At 36.8% G+C, this 17721-nt stretch overlaps 1 protein-coding gene across 1 annotated transcript in view; it reads right to left on the bottom strand.

The window, feature by feature from the left end:
* The window catches only part of kri (uracil phosphoribosyltransferase krishah), a 71839-nt gene extending 56438 nt beyond the window's left edge, over positions 1–15401 (bottom strand). The window contains exon 1 of the mRNA XM_081759601.1: positions 15198–15401. Within this exon, the coding sequence (XP_081615727.1) occupies positions 15198–15328 (131 nt within the window). The 5' untranslated portion in view covers positions 15329–15401. The remainder of the gene's footprint in view (positions 1–15197) is intronic.
* Positions 15402–17721: the final 2320 nt, after the last annotated feature.

The following is a 17721-nucleotide window of genomic DNA, read 5'->3' as shown; positions in this document are numbered from 1 at the left end:
TTTTTAAATGTATTCCATAGTTTCTCTTTTTTATTAAAAAAATGTTTCGTTACGATATGTTGAATTTTCTTGTTAACAATTTAGCAACCTTCAGGACTGGGTAAACCGTGATGGTGGTTATATATTCCACAGCCCAGGAAACCATACGCTCAGATGAACCGTCTATTACGTATATGATCCATGAACAGAAAATTCGATACTTTCCCGATTCTGAACAAGCTTAAGGAACAGTCAGTGCATTACAGAATTTGGAGCTTTACCGATTTTGCAGATCCGAAGCACCTGATAGGTGGTAACAGATTATTACGTATGTGATCAATCAGTGAAAAATTTGTTCGAAATATTCATACAATGTATATAAAAGTTAAAACTTAACTGTAAAACTTCAAGAATGTACAGAACCACCCGAAACGAAGCTCTTGATGTGCAGATTCCTCTCATGTTTTTATTTATTTTGCTTCAAAAACAGGGTGTGTGATATTTTGAAGTAAAAATACTACATACAATTTTGCTAGTTATTTGTGTATCTTTTTTGAAGTACTTATTGTATATAAGAGGTTAAAATATTATTGCATATATTGGTTAATCCTTTGAAATTCATAATGTAAATATGTTAAGAATTTAAAAAAAATCTTTTTGAAATTCATGGTTTATTTTTGAGGTTTCATATTATTATCTACATCAACCACTAATTAAATGCGTTTTTTGTTAGAGAAGCGAAACAAAGTCTGCTTTATCAGTTTAAAGCAAAATTTTCAAAAAAGCCCAACATTTCCCAAGCAAAAAAACGAAGCAGATAAAATGGAGTTTCTTCCCAAAAAAGCAGCTTTTTTTCCGAGCCCTTGCATCTCTACGTTTATATTAAAAAACACCCTAAATTTCTTCATCAATCACATGAGGTTTATTTGTGATGTTTTCACAGTTGCCATTATAACAAGAGTCACACGTTGCTGTGCAATCGAGACCATATTTCTTACACGTACATTTAAGTATGATACATCCACATCAACAGCTGCAGTGAATCATTTTTACAAGACTGTCAGGAGCAGGTTTATTATCTTTCATTATTGGTATCAGTTTGTCCCCTTCATTAATCCAACCCCACTTAGTGGGATTAACGTCTTGATTAAGACCCATCCATGTCATGGCCTGAAAGTAAGTTCGTTGTATTTTATAGCAGAAGTTTTGGGTGAAACGCTCGGGTGTTACAAATGAATTGGCATCCTCCATTTTTTTTTTCTTCAAAGGTATGTATACCTAAATGATTCTAATGTGTCGGATTCTTTCCCACTGAACAAAGCCAACATTGCCTTCACTACACGTGATAGTAGTTTCCACAATTTTTGAAGCTGTGTTTGGAGAACAGAAAATCTGCACATTCACGCAAAATACCATCTTTTAAAATCTTTTCAAAAAACTGACTTTTTCCAATACCAAAAATTCGTGAAGTATCTGATCCAGTGAAAGTATGTGCAAATAACAGGCTTGTACATACATCTTTCCCCAGCAAGGTCTTCAAGGTAGTAATGTAAACATGAGCTTTTCCTTTGTCTGACCGTAGATACACACCCTTTTTATCTATATAACCATAATAGGGAAGCAATATTAGTAGAACCATATCTTCTCCGACGAGGGTTGTTGACTGCGTAAGTGACTTAGCAACTGTAGCTTTTACAATGTCAACATCTGTATCTAACTCTTCTTGTATCACTTGAGTTCTCAGGCGCAGAGTAATCATTTTTATTAATAACTGTTTGTTGCTTCCATTGGAGATGAAGTCCTCCTTTTCTCAGCAAATTTTGTTGCTTCCGTGACATTGACTACTATCCTTGTCTTCTTTCGCTCACGAGTACTGTCCGTTGGAATAGGTTTACCATGGCCATCGAAAATAAAGTTGCTTCGATCTGCAATGAAGCTGTAAGTACTTCCTTGAATCCATTTAAACCTATGTAAGTGGGAACCTTCATCCGAAACATATTGTTCATGGTATCATTCGTAAGAGTAGCATGCTCTCTTATGGCTTCAAGAAGTGCAGGTTTGTCAGCCTTTCTAAGTTGTGGTTAGCTTCAAACAATGCATATGAGTATGGAGAAAGCTCATATTTCATTGCCTCATTTAAGTTTAAATCTCCACTCTGAGACACAACCAAAAACGTTGAAACAAAAGAGCAGGATCTATCGTTTTGTCTTCCGATACCTTAACAGCCTTTGCTGATGCAAATGTGATTGCCTTAATGTTGCATTTGTGTGCATATGAAAATGTGGACTGGACTTCCACTTGAGCATCAATGTCTTTATCGATACTGAAAAACTCATGGACGTTCACATCATTATCTGCATTTATTCCAGTTATAATATTACGCAATGATTCTTCCTCAGATAGTGGGGAATATAGTTCAAGCACACTACCAATTTTAGCCACATCCTCTTTATCACGAGCTATCCTTGCAGCAGTTGCCTCTTTGTGCTCTTCACTAGTAGTATATTGCATATCACAGAAATCCTGCATGACAAAGTTGTAAGACGAGGATACAGAAGAAGACATTGTCCAGATTGCCCTCTGTTTCTCTGTTATTCCATTACATCTTGTTAATCCTCCTGTGGTTTTTAATGACCTTTAGTGTCTGCTCAATAACTAGGTCACAACTAAATGAAATGAAATGAAATCTTTGAGTTTTACGTCCCACGGTTATGCCGGTTAGGCTAAAGGAGACGGTGATTATGAGAAATGAATGAAATGGTGGAATGAAGAAAGTGGGAGGAAACGGGAGAACCCGAGAAAACCCACGCACACGGTGTTTGTCCACGACAAAGTTCACTTGGCGGGAGCAGGGTTTGAACCCGGGACCCCATGCACCAGAGGTGAACGCTCTACTACTGAGCCACCGCGGTCCCAAGGTCACAACTAAGACCAGCACAGAATTTGTTACTTCGTCTGATGACACGGTGTCCCTGCATAAACTTATGATACACTTCAGGGTTAGTCATATCCAAACTTGAGTGGTTTGAAGGTACAGGTAAGGAGACTTTAGATAATTTTGGTGACCAGCAGCAGCAAGTATGGGCAAACAAGCCGAAATAGCATGTAGGTATTTTGTCCATGACCCTGATCGATCGGTATGAATTAGCTTCCTGACTACACCAAACATCTGCGTATAGTTCAACCAAAGTTTGCTTGTCTTTGACTCCTGAGAATATTGTCACATTTTTTCATACACAGCAGAAAATATATTCATCATACAATCTGATTCAAGCATGTTGTCCACCTCTAAGTTAACCTTTTCAGCTTGACATTGTAACTGTTCTGAATGAATGTAAAACTTGTGAATGTGGCTCTCAAATCCAGGTTCTGTTTCAATAATTTTGGAGATAATTATGTAAAACATTCGTTGACCATAAGATGCCCACGTAATGCACGCTGTATTCCTTTTCCTGACATAATACGTATGATTGTATTTTCACTGTAGACTGTTGCTAAGATCTCGTTCAGTCCACTGTCTTGCTTTAACGTATCTATAGCACCCAATAAACTTATTAAGAAATGTAAACTTCCTAGTAACAATATGACATCTTTCACTCGAATATTCTCATCGGCTGAACTCACGATTTCAGAAGCTTTCCAAAACAACAGCTGGCATTTTGTATTTCGCTGCTAGTTCACAGATGAAAGTGAGAGTTGATAGAATGCATATCTTGTCTCCAGGGTACATATTAATCATGGGTAGGAATTGCACAGATGATTGGCTTGGATGTGTACATGAGGGTGCGACACACTGCAGAAAAAAATACCTATGATATTATTATTATTATAGTTGTTTTCTTTAATTTATAGGAACAATTCAGATACTTCTATTCATAAAATTAAAGTATTACATGATTTAAAGAAAGGACATGTTGCCTTACATGGCGGAGTTCAATGTTATAAAAGACAACACTCTCGTCACATAAAATGGTCTAGCTCGCTTAGTTTTTAAGATACAGAAATGATTTTGCTGTCAATGGAAAGACGACATTGTACTCTATAACGATCATTTCGAATGATTTTTTTTGGAAACTTTAGCGGTTTCATTGTTATGTGCCAATTAAGACAGACAACAAACCGAATACAACTAATTTTTTGGAAGAACTACCAGCATATTTAAATATGGTGGTATTATCACAAGACTGTACCACCTTACCTTGATTATGTTATCTATTACCAACAATTTGACACAAGAACGAAGTTTCTATCTTAATTTTGTGAGAAGATATAATTTGTTTTTCCGAGAAAGGTGCTTAGTAACAAAATCCAAAATGGCGGCCAAGTGGACGTCTAACTTTAGCTAATTTTTTATATGTTGTTTAGAATGCTTTTTTCTACCAGAAAGACTAAAAAAAGCTTTTCTTGCAATTTGTTGGGGGTACAGCCCTAATTTTCCTTATATTTACTGGACTAAATATCTTACCGGCACTATTATAACAAGAATTCATTTGCAGTGGTGTAACTAGAACATCCCTCTACAAGTTTCTACATTTGATTTATATAAGCATTTAATTCATTTGTGACAGTGCTGAGATTGAATATTTTTAACATATGCTTTGGCGTAAAATAAACGATTACTTTCTGAATCGTTAAGCAGAATTTTACTATATATTTTAATCAAGTGAGTTAAAAATTATTGAAATTTTAACGAATTAATTTTTTTAAAGCTTCAATTTACAACTCTGGCTTATATGTGGCAATTTTGTATTAACAGTGTTATAAAGAAATGATGGTGCTGAATTAGTGTATTTTTTTGGTTTTCCATGAAACGCTGAAAAAATGAAGATACATAAAGAGTGAGAAAATGAACGACCAGACCGAGATTTAAACTCGGTCTCCGGCTTACCGTGTCTACTACGCTACGCACTCCGCTTCCTGAACCATAGCGTGGTGGTTAATACATCGGCACGGAAGCAGGAAGCCCGCTTTCTAATTTCGGTCTGGTCGAGCATTTTTCACTCTTTCTATATCATTAAATTCGCACAGGTGAGTCCATATAGTAATGAGTGATATAAAATCGGTTGTTTCTTTAATTTATCAACTATAACACAAAAATACGAGTTAAGTACCTACAGGAAGAAAGAAAAAAAATTACAATCAGTTTTTATAGAACTGGTTTGTTATCGGGAGAGGTTAAACTTTGTGATAATTACTATAAAAGTAAGTATTTTGAGCTGACAATCGCTTCATCTAAGATTTTGACCTTAGTACACTTCTGGTTACAGAAACCTACAATGCCTTAGAAAGTCTACGTCCAAAAAGTTGAACCTGGATCCTTACGTCCTTCGGATCTCACTCCTTACAAAGGAAATCTATTTTCCCCTCAATTTTTTTACAGAGTAACATGCAAATTTTCTAACGGAAGCAGACCATTTGGACACTGCCTCCAAGTAAATATTCAAATGGCATGTACAAAACAATCATAAAATATGACATAAAAGTCAAAAACTGGCATACTACATGACACGAAATTAAAACCTGTAGGAAGTACACCGTCAACAGAATAGTAACAGAAGCAAACGGAAGAGTCATGCATGCACCTTGGTCAAGAGGATAAAGTAACGGACTTCCGTGTGCAAACATTTACTTTAACACGGGTTTAAATCCTCTCTACACAACTATTCCGGCGTGGGAAATCTATGTTCGATTCTCGGCGGAAGCTCATGTGGTTCGGATTCCACGTTAAACACTAGCTCCAGGTCTTCTATAACATCGATGATGAAAAGGAAGCTAAACTCCAATACAGTACAGACTAATGTCTACTCTTGAACATAATGCAATATGGAAGGATGTTCATACTAGAAACTGCATAATTCTTTAATACTTCCTGCAAGCAGATACCAAGTGTGTTAATGACAGCACAACATTTGTGAAATACATTGAATAATGAATTGACAAGAGAGACAGACACAGCCAAAGAAAAGTACATGGAACAGATATGTGAAGAAATAATGGAATTTCAACGGCGCGGCAGCTAAGATCTGATGTACCAGAAAGCACAAGAATTAGGAGGGAGAGCTAACAAAAGTATACGAACGTTCGGCATCGAAGATCAACAAGGCAATGTAACCACTGACCACCAAAGAATCCTTAGAATTTGGGAGGAATACATAAAAGATCTGTATGATCAGAAACACCCCAAAGATATTGCGATCGAAGAAGAGGTGAATGATGAAGGAAGAAAGAAAAAAAAGGAAAAAAACAGTATATTGAAAAGTGAAGTAGTACAAGCAATCAAAGACATGCGAAGAAGAAAGGCCACTGGAGAAGACGTCATACCAGTAGATTTGCTCAAGGGATTAGGAGACAACGCAATGAAAGTACTGACTTCACTTATTAACAAGATCTACCTGAGTGGAGAACGGCCAAAGGATTTTCTTGATGTTACAATGATTGCATTGCCCAAGAAAAACTAAGCAAAGAAGTGCAGCGATCACAGAACCATTAGCCTGATTTCCCATACTGGAAAGATCATTGCACGCATACTGAATAGGCGGCTGGAAAGTAAGATAGATGAGAGGTTAGAAGATCAATTTGGATTCCGGAAAGGAAAAGGCACCAGAGATGCTATTGGATTGATGAGAATTATATCAGAAAGGATGCTTGATGTAAAGGAAGAGTTGTGTTTGTGCTTCATCGACTGGCGAAAAGCTTTCGACCGAGTCAATTGGACAAAACTTCTGAAAATACTTAAAGAAATCGGAGTAGGTCGATAATTTCAGGTGTCTGGGAAGTATTTTGACGAGAGACGCTTACTGCACCAAAGAGATCAGGTCAAGAATTGCCATAGCTAAAGAAGCATTCAACAAGAAAAGATCACTCTTAACTAGCAGGCTCAATATTGGACTTAAGAAGAAGTTGGTCAAGTGCTATATATGGAGCATTGGACTGTATGGTTCAGAGACTTGGACATTACGGAAGTTAGAGAGGAAATATTTGGAGAGCTTCGAAATGTGGTGTTGGAGGACAGAGATAAAATAAAATAAAGAGAAGATAAAATGGACAGAGAGAACAACAAACGAAGATGTTTTAAAACGGATAGAAGAAAAGAGGACACTTCTAGCCACCATCCTTCGTAGAAAGGCCAATTGGATTTGACACATCTTGCGAAGAAATTGTCTTCTTCACACCGCCATAGAAGGAAAGATGGAAGGGAAGCGAGGAATGGGAAGAAGAAGAAGAACACAGCTGATCGATGATTTGAAAGATAGGAGAAAATACTGGGAGTTAAAAGAGGAAGCTGAAGATCGACAAAAGTGGAAGAAACATTTTCCAGGCCAAAATCTAAAATTAAAAAAAAAAAAACCTCATTAGTCCCACGACCTGCAAAAAGGCAGAATACTTAACAATAATAATAATTTATGTACAGAAAATAGCTGGATGCTCTTGACAACTAGAGCAAATTATTGCTAATTCTCGGTAATCTTCAGGGAAAAAAAGTGCTTTATTTGTTCTAAAAAAGAATAAGGCGATTCGGTCGCCACATTGGACGTTATGCAACATTAAAATTCAAGAGAGAAAACGCCGAGTTAATTAATGAGTTCGAAGGCGTGTATATTAGAAGCTGAGCGTTATTACCAACTTTAGTTTTAGGTGGTACCGTAATTCCACTCTGTATGACGGTTTGCAATTTGGGAATCGTTATTAACAAAAATCTTACCTGGTCACATCACAAAAGAAAAAAATATGCAGAAAGGCTAATTCAACATTCTTTTCGTTCCTGCTTCCTTAAGACTAGTCCACTCACTAATATTACCTCACTTGTACTATTACGGTACTGAGTATCAGAATTTTACTGAAGAACTATCTTTTTGGTTACAGAGGAAACAAAACAGCTTCATAGATTTACATTTAACCTGAAGCTATAGAGCCTCACAGGAAACAACTACAGTGGCTCTACCTGGAAATTTCTCGCTCATGTCAGAGTTTAATTGCATGATTACAAGTTCTGAATGTGATAAACGCTAGTACATATATCATTAATTCCAAGTCTTAGCAATCTTTCATTCTCTGCACAGACATGCTCCACCGAGTCTCTAACTTTAAAAATCCCACTGCATAAAACAAAGTTTTACTCGAAATCTTTTAACAGTTGCAACTATTACGTACATGGAATTTGATCCTTGATATAATTAAAAACTCACCGACAAAACATTTCTCGGAAGCAGACTACCAGTAATCAATACCACCTAAGTATTTTCTTCTCTTTAAGATTTATAATTTTTTATTTCCTTTAGTTATAATGTTCTATACGTATTGTGAATATGTTGACATATTTGCTATTCTTTAATGATCATATATATTAAATAGTTACGTGTAAGACAACGTTAAGTGCCATTCAAAGTAAATATAATAAAATACCCTTATTGTAGTGTAGAGTAGACTTGGCGTACAATAGACATGACTGAATGAAAATGAAATCTTTCTGTTTTATGAACTATGGTTATGCCGGTTAGGCTAAAGGAGACGGTGATTATGAGAAATGAATGAAGTGGGAGGAAAAGGGAGAACCCCGAGAAAGGCACGAGCATGATGTTTGTCCACCACAAAGTACACACAGCACGAGCTAGGATCGAACCAGGGACCCCAAGCATCGGAGGTGAACGCTCTACCACTGAGCCACCCAGGGTTTGAAAAAACCCAACCCACCTGGGCCCATATGGTTTTCTTTTTTTTGGGTATTTTTCGGGTTTAATCGGGTTTTTTCGAAATATTTCAATGTCTTTGGGGTAAAAATGTTAAAGTATGATTTACATTTCAAGATTGTCATTGTTACAACTTGCAACAATTTTCTATTCACCGCTGTTTTGAAAAAATGGCCGCCATTTTGAAATTTTATATTGGATAGAAAAAAAAAAGACTATACAGCAAATTTAGAATGTCTTGTGCTTCTACTTTCAAAATTTCAACTTAAGAAGTCCGAAAATTGCACCCTATAGCACGGATACCCGCTATTTTGAATAATCGCCGCCATTTTGAAATTTCATGCCGTCAAAATATATACAGCTAATTTAGTCTCTCGTGTTTCTACTCCGAAAATTTCAACTTGAAAGACCGAAAACTGTTCTTTGTAGCGTGGATATCAGCTATGTTGAAAAAAAGGCGCCATTTTGTAATTTTACGTTGGTATGCCACCAAAATCTATACAGAAAATTTAAAAGACCGAAAGTTGAACACTGTGTGGTACAGGCAGACAAACGAACAAATGTAGATCGAGTCGTCCCAGAAGCCTCAATGACGTTCGCCAAATATGAATACCAAATAGCTATATTAATATAAAACAAAGACATCATTAAAATGTCTTATATGAAATAATATTTTTCAACGTAAAATAAATGGTTTTATTGTTGAAGATCACTTTCAATGCTTTGTGCGTTCAATTACGGGAATTTCCCGAGCACTTGTTGCAAGACGGGTCTTTCCTGAAAATTAATTTTAAACAATTAACAAAAATAGGCCTATAATCCATATTTTATATTAAAGTAAATGTTTCAAAATGTCTTGAATGAAATTAAATATCTTCCAGCTTAAAATAAATAGTTTTATTGTTGAAGTATTCACTTCTGATGCTTTGTGGGTTCAATTGCGGGAATTTTCCGAACACTTCTTTCATGGCGGGTTTTCCCTGAAAATGCAGATTGCTTTATTCTACATCGAAACTTCCATTAACACTGAAGTTTGAATTCAGCATTTAAAATAGTAAGCGTTACGTAGTCTTGGGAGTTCCGAACATTAAGCTTTTAAATTTGACAAGAATTTATATGCTATTGTTGGTGTTGATTCTACAGAATGCTTATTTGAAGAGTAGCAACAAATAACTGAACTAAACTGTTGTTGTTGGAAAAGCAAATTTTACTGAAGAATACTTATGTTACCATTAAAGGTAAAAAATAATGCTAATAGTTTTACAAATGTATTTACATATTTACTGTTAGTAGCGACACCTATGACCTTAAACCCGTCAACGTGTGAGGGATAACGTCCCTCAGAGGCGCCGAGTCAGGAAGCACACTGTTCACGGAAAGTATTTTCTAAAATATAAAATTGCTTATTTTACTTCAAATAGGCTATAAGTATAAAAAATGAAACGAAATCTTTGAGTTTTAAGCCCCACGGTTATGCCGGTTAGGCTAAAGGAGACGGTGATGATGAGAGATGAGTGAAATAGTGGAATGAAGTGGGAGGAAACGGGAGAACCCCGAGAAAAGCCACGAGCACGGTGTTTGTCCACCACAAAGTTCACTTGGCGGGGGCTGGGAAGGCTATAAGTATAATCCACACACTAATTTGTTCTATAATTACCTCAAACTAAGGTGAGTTTTATTATTATTATTCATTCATTCAGTGCATTCAGAACTTTATAAAGGTCTTATGTTGAATGTTGTTGTCTACCTTAATGCGAAAGCATATAATTTGACCAAAGAAAGTTCAGAATCTGATAAAAGTAATTTTCAATGTGATCACCTTAGTTGTACTAATAATATACTAACAAAAAGGTCAGAACCCAGGTGGGTTTTTTTCAGGCTGGGCCCACTTGGGCAAACCCTGGAGCCACCGCGTCCCCACACATGACTAAAGTAGCGCATAGCAGACTTATGAAGAAAATTAGCGTACAGTAGAGCAGCATTCACGCACAGCATATATTTGAGTAGAATAGTGTAGCGCAGGGTAAAATAACAGAGTAGGCCTACAACAGACTACAGTAGTAAAGTATAGAGCACATAGGTGACATAGGTCGAGTAGCAGAGAGTAAAGAAGTGTATATTAGCGTTCAATAAAGAGCGTAGTAGGTTAGAATATAATAAAGTAGGTTAATATCGATCCAGTTACGTATGATTTGTTGTAGGTTAGTAGTCTTAAGCATAAATAATTTGTTCGATTATTTCGTGCTTGCTTTGTAAAACCATACATAGCCATTATTTTATAGAAGGGGGTCCAAACTTCAACGCCATTAAATGTTGGAAAGTTAGGATAATGTAGAGCAGGGTAGGATAGAGCTGAGTTGATTTTGAGTTTAATGTCTTTTCAGCAGTGAGGCTATATGAGACGGGACCTACTGGTTAACGTGGAATCCGATCCACATGAGCTCCCGCCGGGAATCGAACCCGGGTCTCCCACGCCAAAGGCGCGTACCCTAACCGCTTACCCACGAAGGAACTCCTTGGTTGGGTAGAGTAGATTAGGGTAGGGTATAGTAAAGTAGGATTAGGTAAAAGGTGGACTTCTATGAATCTTAATCTGAATACATTTCACCCAAAAATTCATATTCTTTACCAGCGTCTGAAACGATTTTACAGTAACCACTGGGCAGGTCACTAAAATTAATAACTTATACGAAAGTCACTACGAACTAATTTTGCATCTAATCTGATCCAGGCCAGAGCGAAGCTAAGGGCCAGCACTCGGATGCGCGCGTAGGACGTAAATGCGGGCATTAGCGACGGTAGATATTAGCGTACGAAGATTCGTTTCTAAAGTTTATCGGAACAATTTCTACATGAGTAAAGACTCCATGTCCTTCTATTACGCGTATTCTTGTTCCTTATTATTTAATGAGTGGGGGTAATATGATAAACTGTTGTTTATCAATGTGTCATGTTACCACTCGCACATAAGGTACCGATAATAGAGAGAACACAAAGATATGGGATATCCATCTATGTTAGAATAGCACACCAGCGTTGTGAAGTATTAATGGAAACTTAACGAGTACAATCTAGTACTGCAGAACGTGCTATTCCAATTTAGGTAACCATCTATGAATTCATGTTTTATGTAGTTTTTCCCGTCCGGATCAAGAATAGGTCGCCAGATTAAAAGATAACTTTTCTTTCGCTTTTCTGGTTTTAAATGGTTCCTAAGACTAGAGGTTTGCACAGATATAAACACTCGCATCCGAAGATAATGAGATAATATAAAATTGTCTGTTCTACAACAATTATTACTTCAAGAATAATCCTTATGATAACAAATGTAAATATCTTCTTTATAAACTCGTGAATTCTGCTAAAATATCAATAAAATTCAAGCTAAATATTCCATACTAACTCTTCCTATTGTAAGTCAACTATACTGAACAAAATTTATTAAAAATAGATGCAAAGAGAAATACAAAATTAATGAAAAACTTACTTCAGTTCTGGTCAAATGAACATTTCTTACAAGACAATTGTCAAGCTGGCAATTACCTTTTTTTGTTTTCCGTAACTCGTAAGACATATGTCTTTGCTTAGAAAGCAAAGGTAAAATGGAGATACGCAAAAGATGCTCCAGAAGGAAAAATAAGCCACCGCACACAACTGCCATACTTCATACATTCCTATAGCATAGGGTATCAAAATGAAATGAAATCTTTGAGTTTTACATCCCACGCTTATGCCGGTTAGGCTAAAGGAGACTGTGATGATGAGTAATGAATGAAATGGTGGAATGAAGAAAGTGGGAGAACCCCGAGAAAACCCACGCACACGGTGTTTGTCCACTACAAAGTTTACTTGGCGGGGGCTGGGATCGAACCCGGGACCCCAAGCAGCAGAGGTGAACGCTCTACCACTGAGCCACATAGGGAATCAAAACGGGTAAAGTTATTAACGAAACTTAATTCTGTTCTGGCAGTTATTTGTCTCCAAAGGATAATCGCATTTTATTACAAGTAATAGTATTGAGAACAACAACCATTAAAATTTTAATCTTTTCAGGAATATCCCCGTCCGCGCATACCTCTTCTAAGACATTCTCACGAGCAAATGATAGCGTAGAGAGGAGATTGATAATACGTGTGCAAACTGACGTGTCAAAGAAAAGATTATTGATGCAAAAGACAGGGATGGTTCTAGAATGATGTTCCACACATAAATGAAGGTGGGTTAGTAGCCAAGTTACTTCCTCTTTCTTTACCAAAGCTCAATACTCAAATCACATAGTAAAGTCGAGCGAACGAGAATGAGTGAAGGCGGGTTGGTAGGCAGGTGGATTTCTTTCTTACAACTCAATGGATGTGGACCAGTGTTTTGGAATCCTTCCCAAAAATGCGAACGAACATGGCTACAATACAGTAGTTAGGTTAGTAGGATAATCATGAAGGTCAGCAGAGCACAGTAGGTTGGATTACACTTGTATGTTCTATTTTCAAGTACCTCAACGTGATTTTCATAGTGACATGAGTTCCTCACGTGTAATGATTTCACATTTGTAACTATACACTTTTAAACATAAAATACAGCTCCTCTTCACTGTTCAAAAATACTCCGCGAGCTAAAAATGGTATCTAATAAAGTTCTTTTTCATATGCACTGATTCATTTCAACCGTCCTATAGCACTTTTCATGGTTTAAGACTAGTAGCCCTACCATGTAAACACAAAATACTAGTTAAATACACTATACAGAAATATTCCGCCAGCGGACATTATATAATGCTGTACTCTTTCATATGCAGTCATTCATTTAAATCCTAAAATTACAATTTTTATGACGATCTAGTCTTAATCTGCATCAAAACAATATCCAACCTACGAAAGGTGGCCTGTAAAAAGCACAAATTGTAAGTGCCGTATCGCCGGACCAATTTTAGGAAATTTACCGGCTCAATTGGAGAATATATTTCAGTTTGTGAGAAACAATGAGTACAAGGCAGGTAAGGGGAATAGCAAAAGTTAAGAAAGTGGTTGTATTTGCTGGATGTTTTTGATGTTGTTAGCGGCACTGTATGTGGAGATTGATGGACTATTTCGCGGAGAGGTACACTTGTTTTACTATACGGATCCAGAAATTGTAAAATGTACAGAAAAAAATTGGCAAGTCTTTAATTTATGGCAACGTTCTAGAACACAGGTCCCCCTTCCCATTTAACTGTAATAAAGACCGAAAACAACGTGCCCTGCGGGGCTCTAATCCGCCTTCACTCGCTCGGCAATACTATTTGAATTAAATATTAAACTTTGCTATACAAAGGAACTAACCTATATGGGGGGACCTGTGTTCTAGAACATTCCCTTAATTTGCCCATTTCATGTCGAGAACAGATCCCAACCAACCCCTGCCGGGCTTCTAACCCGTTCCTACTACTACTAATACTTATACTATGGATCCGTACTAAAGTAATACTGCACGCCTAATGTAACGTAATCTAACGTAGATTAATGTAACCCAACAAAATATAACCGAATGCAATATAATTTGATGCTTTTTTCAGTTTTCAAAGCGGTCTGGCGATACGGCAAAAATGCCCACGTAAGGATAGCTGGCGAAGGTGGTGGGCCTACACGGTAACGCGTACATAGAGAGCAGGCATGTGAGCGACAGTGGGTATGAGCACGATCTAAGATACTAGAAAAACATTTCGTTGGTATGCAGTAAGGTCGAACAGCTTTGCGATGCTTCTATGTTACGGACCGCAACATATCAGTGCACACTCAAATTCGGTTAATCACTTAAAAGTAAGGATGGCCAATTCCGAAATTTTTACTCACCGGAAAGTAAAATCGGAAAAATTGCGGAATGCAGAAAATTCGGAAAGTGAAATTTCCGATACCGGATAATAAATTTTCTGGAATCCGGATAATTTTAACCATCGCTACAAGCATGCACTCTCGATCAAGTTTTGGAACATGCCCCTCTTCCGAAATAACATTAGATGCTTCTTCGGTAAATTTTATGGATCTATGGCTGCCTAAACTGGGATGGCATTATTCTTAAAATAGTCTTTAAGAATAAGAAACCCAGATCACGCTGCATTCTCACTGCATATTGGAGTGTGAATACAACATGATATGGATTTCTTATGTGTTGCATTACCACTTGTACATCAAATAGAACCAATTTTGTAGCTAGTGCAACAGTAAGAAGTATCCTCGTGCACCGGAGATGAGAAGTAGCTGTTCTTAACAATTACCTAACAGATTTACGGTATTTTAACGCTCAGAAATTTCAAATAGTGCTCATCCTTGTACCCTCAAGATTTGTTTGGATCTTTCAGACCCATACTTCCTTCTGTTAAGAAACAAATTTGTTGAGAACGAATAACTAGTAAAAGCGAAATCCGCCAACAGAAGAACAATTTTAAGCCAGTAACAAATGAGTTGAATCCCATCCATACAAACGTACTCTTATGTATGATGAACTATTGTCAATCTGATTAAAATTAATACAAGTAGAGGCTTAAGCAAATATACTTACCTGTCTCTTATTATTGTCTGGAGTTCCTTAATTTGATCATTTGCGGGGAGAATTTTTAAATTTTTAAAATTGAGTGTGTAATCTCCGTTCTCTGCTTCACAAGGAGGAGTTACATTACTTACACTTCCCATTTCTTCCTTTAGTTTAGCAACAGTTCAATTCACACGTGCGCACTCATTAGTTGAACAATAACAATATCATCATGTTACAGTAGTGTTGCCAGGTCCCCAGCTCGAAAAGTCGCTACTGTGCCGTCAAAATTCCGCCATGTTCCGCTACCCTTTCTGAAATTCTGCTATTCTCCGCTATATTATGAAATTAAACTTTAATGGTACAAAAAGCGCTGTTAACAAGACTGCAAACTAATTCCTGTCCCCACCAGAATCTAACCCGGGACCCATTGATTACAAGGGACGAGCTTATCAGGACATTTTAGGATTGGTCCTAACATTTTATGACAGGAAATATTTATTATGTTTTATGGCGGAAAATATTTATTAGATTTAATCTAAGTAGAACCTTTGATTTTTATTAGAGATATCTCATAAGTGTAGCCCACCTAAAGACAATTCTTAAACATGGTTACGAAACCCTTATCAATATACTTGTCAAAATATAATCTTATTTTAAGAAGCACATTTCTTGAAAGCAAATAGTACTGTTCCCTCAAATACATGTACACTTTTGGGAATGAATGGAGTTAAATGTAAATAATATCGGTCGACTAATATTGTAATTTCCATACAGCCACGGATCCAGGAATTTTATTGGGGGTGATTAAGTTTTACCATAGATTTACATAGAAGTTGGAATTCCGGGTTATCTCTCGTTCTCATATCCTCACTCCTGCGTACAAACCTGTTTGCATAGTGCTTTCCATTACTTCAAAATTATAACATTTTACTAACATAACTTATGATTTCAAACTCTAATGGACTTTAGTTTACCCTGTCAATTATATAGCTTCTTGTAGATGCTGGCTGAAAGTTTAAATAACAAACGATGCACCTTTATGACTCAAATGCAATTCCTATTTTGAATTAAGTCAGCAGCAGCAGTTGCAGTTCTCCTCTACTTCTACATACAGCATTCTCGAAAACGTGACAATCCCGTTTATTGAAATTTGTGTACGTTCTCTCTACAAAACTATACGGTTGGCAACACTGTAGTGTTCATAGTTTTCTTTAGGAAAATTTCCCTCGACTAACACAAAATTTTCCCTTTTCTTACCCAATTTTGCTTAGTTTGTTGAATGTCCAATTTATATGACAGAAATTATGTGATGAGATTAATTTAGCTTTATTAAATGAACTACCAACCACATTATTTTTATTCATTTGCTTTTTGCTTCTATTTTTATCGTTTTCTTTTCTTTCTTTCTTTTTTTTTTTTTTTTTTTACAAAAATACACACACAAATACACTCAGCCAACAAAACGAAATGAAATCTTTCAGTTTAACGTCCCACGATATGCCTTTAGACTAAGAGAGACAATGATGAAAGCAAGTGAACGATAATGGAAGAATGAGAAAGTGAAAGGAAGAGGGAGTACCGGTACCAGGGAAAATCCACAAATACGACGTTGTTTACCACAAGCTTACTTGGCTGAGGATCGAACCAGGGATCCCACGCACCAGAAGTAAGCGCTGTACCACTGAGCCACTGTGCATCCCCCCATACAGTCAATAATGAGTGCAAATTATGCTACTTTCACCACACACAAATTATTGCTATGCCATTGGTTTATTTTTGAAGAACAAAGTAAAATTTAAGCATTTATATTGGTCAGTCAGTCAGCGCGAGAATTTCCCTGTATTTTCAAGTTTTATCGAAGAAATTCTCTTTTTCCTTCTTTGGTAACATTTACCTATGTAATTTCCCTAAATTAGGGAAATTTCCCTCAAACTACCAATACTGGTTACAATGTTGCCAGAAACTACATTCAAAAAGTAGCAAAATGACGCACAGAATTTAGCTAAAAATGGGTCACACTTCCACAATTATTTATTGATCTAGAAAAGACTTCTGACCGCGTAAATTGGGAATTGAGGGATTAGATGTAATAAGGGCGTAAGCGAGTTTACGCCCTTTTCGCATCTAACGCATTTGTGGCTTTAGCCATACTTGTTTAGCCTCCTGGTAACACTTCAATTCAATATCGGAATAAAATGTTGCATATTACATTGTTTTATGTAAGAAGAAAAAAAATAACACTACTTAAATTTTCAACATCGTTTTTTCTCCAACTGCATGTTTCAGACTTAACGCTCTTATTGCATTAAATTCCTCAATTGTCGTTGAAAGTTCTTAAGTAGTGGAAAGATCGAAGACTGATAAGAAACTTATATACAGGGTCGTATCCAGAAGTAGTAGAACTAATTGTTTTCCGTGCGTGCGGAGCAATGTAGGGGGGCTGCAAGGCCGGATGTTATGGAGGGTAATCTTGGGAACAGGTGTTGACAGGCGACAGTCGCCTGCGTGCGTTAGTTGAGTGTGGACCACCGTGTTAGTGACCTCCTGTTGT

The sequence above is a fragment of the Thermobia domestica genome, chromosome 5 (genome assembly GCF_964235325.1).
Source record: "Thermobia domestica chromosome 5, izTheDome1.hap1.1, whole genome shotgun sequence".
NCBI classification, from domain to species: domain Eukaryota; kingdom Metazoa; phylum Arthropoda; class Insecta; order Zygentoma; family Lepismatidae; genus Thermobia; species Thermobia domestica.
This window is presented reverse-complemented; position numbering and strand designations above follow the sequence as displayed.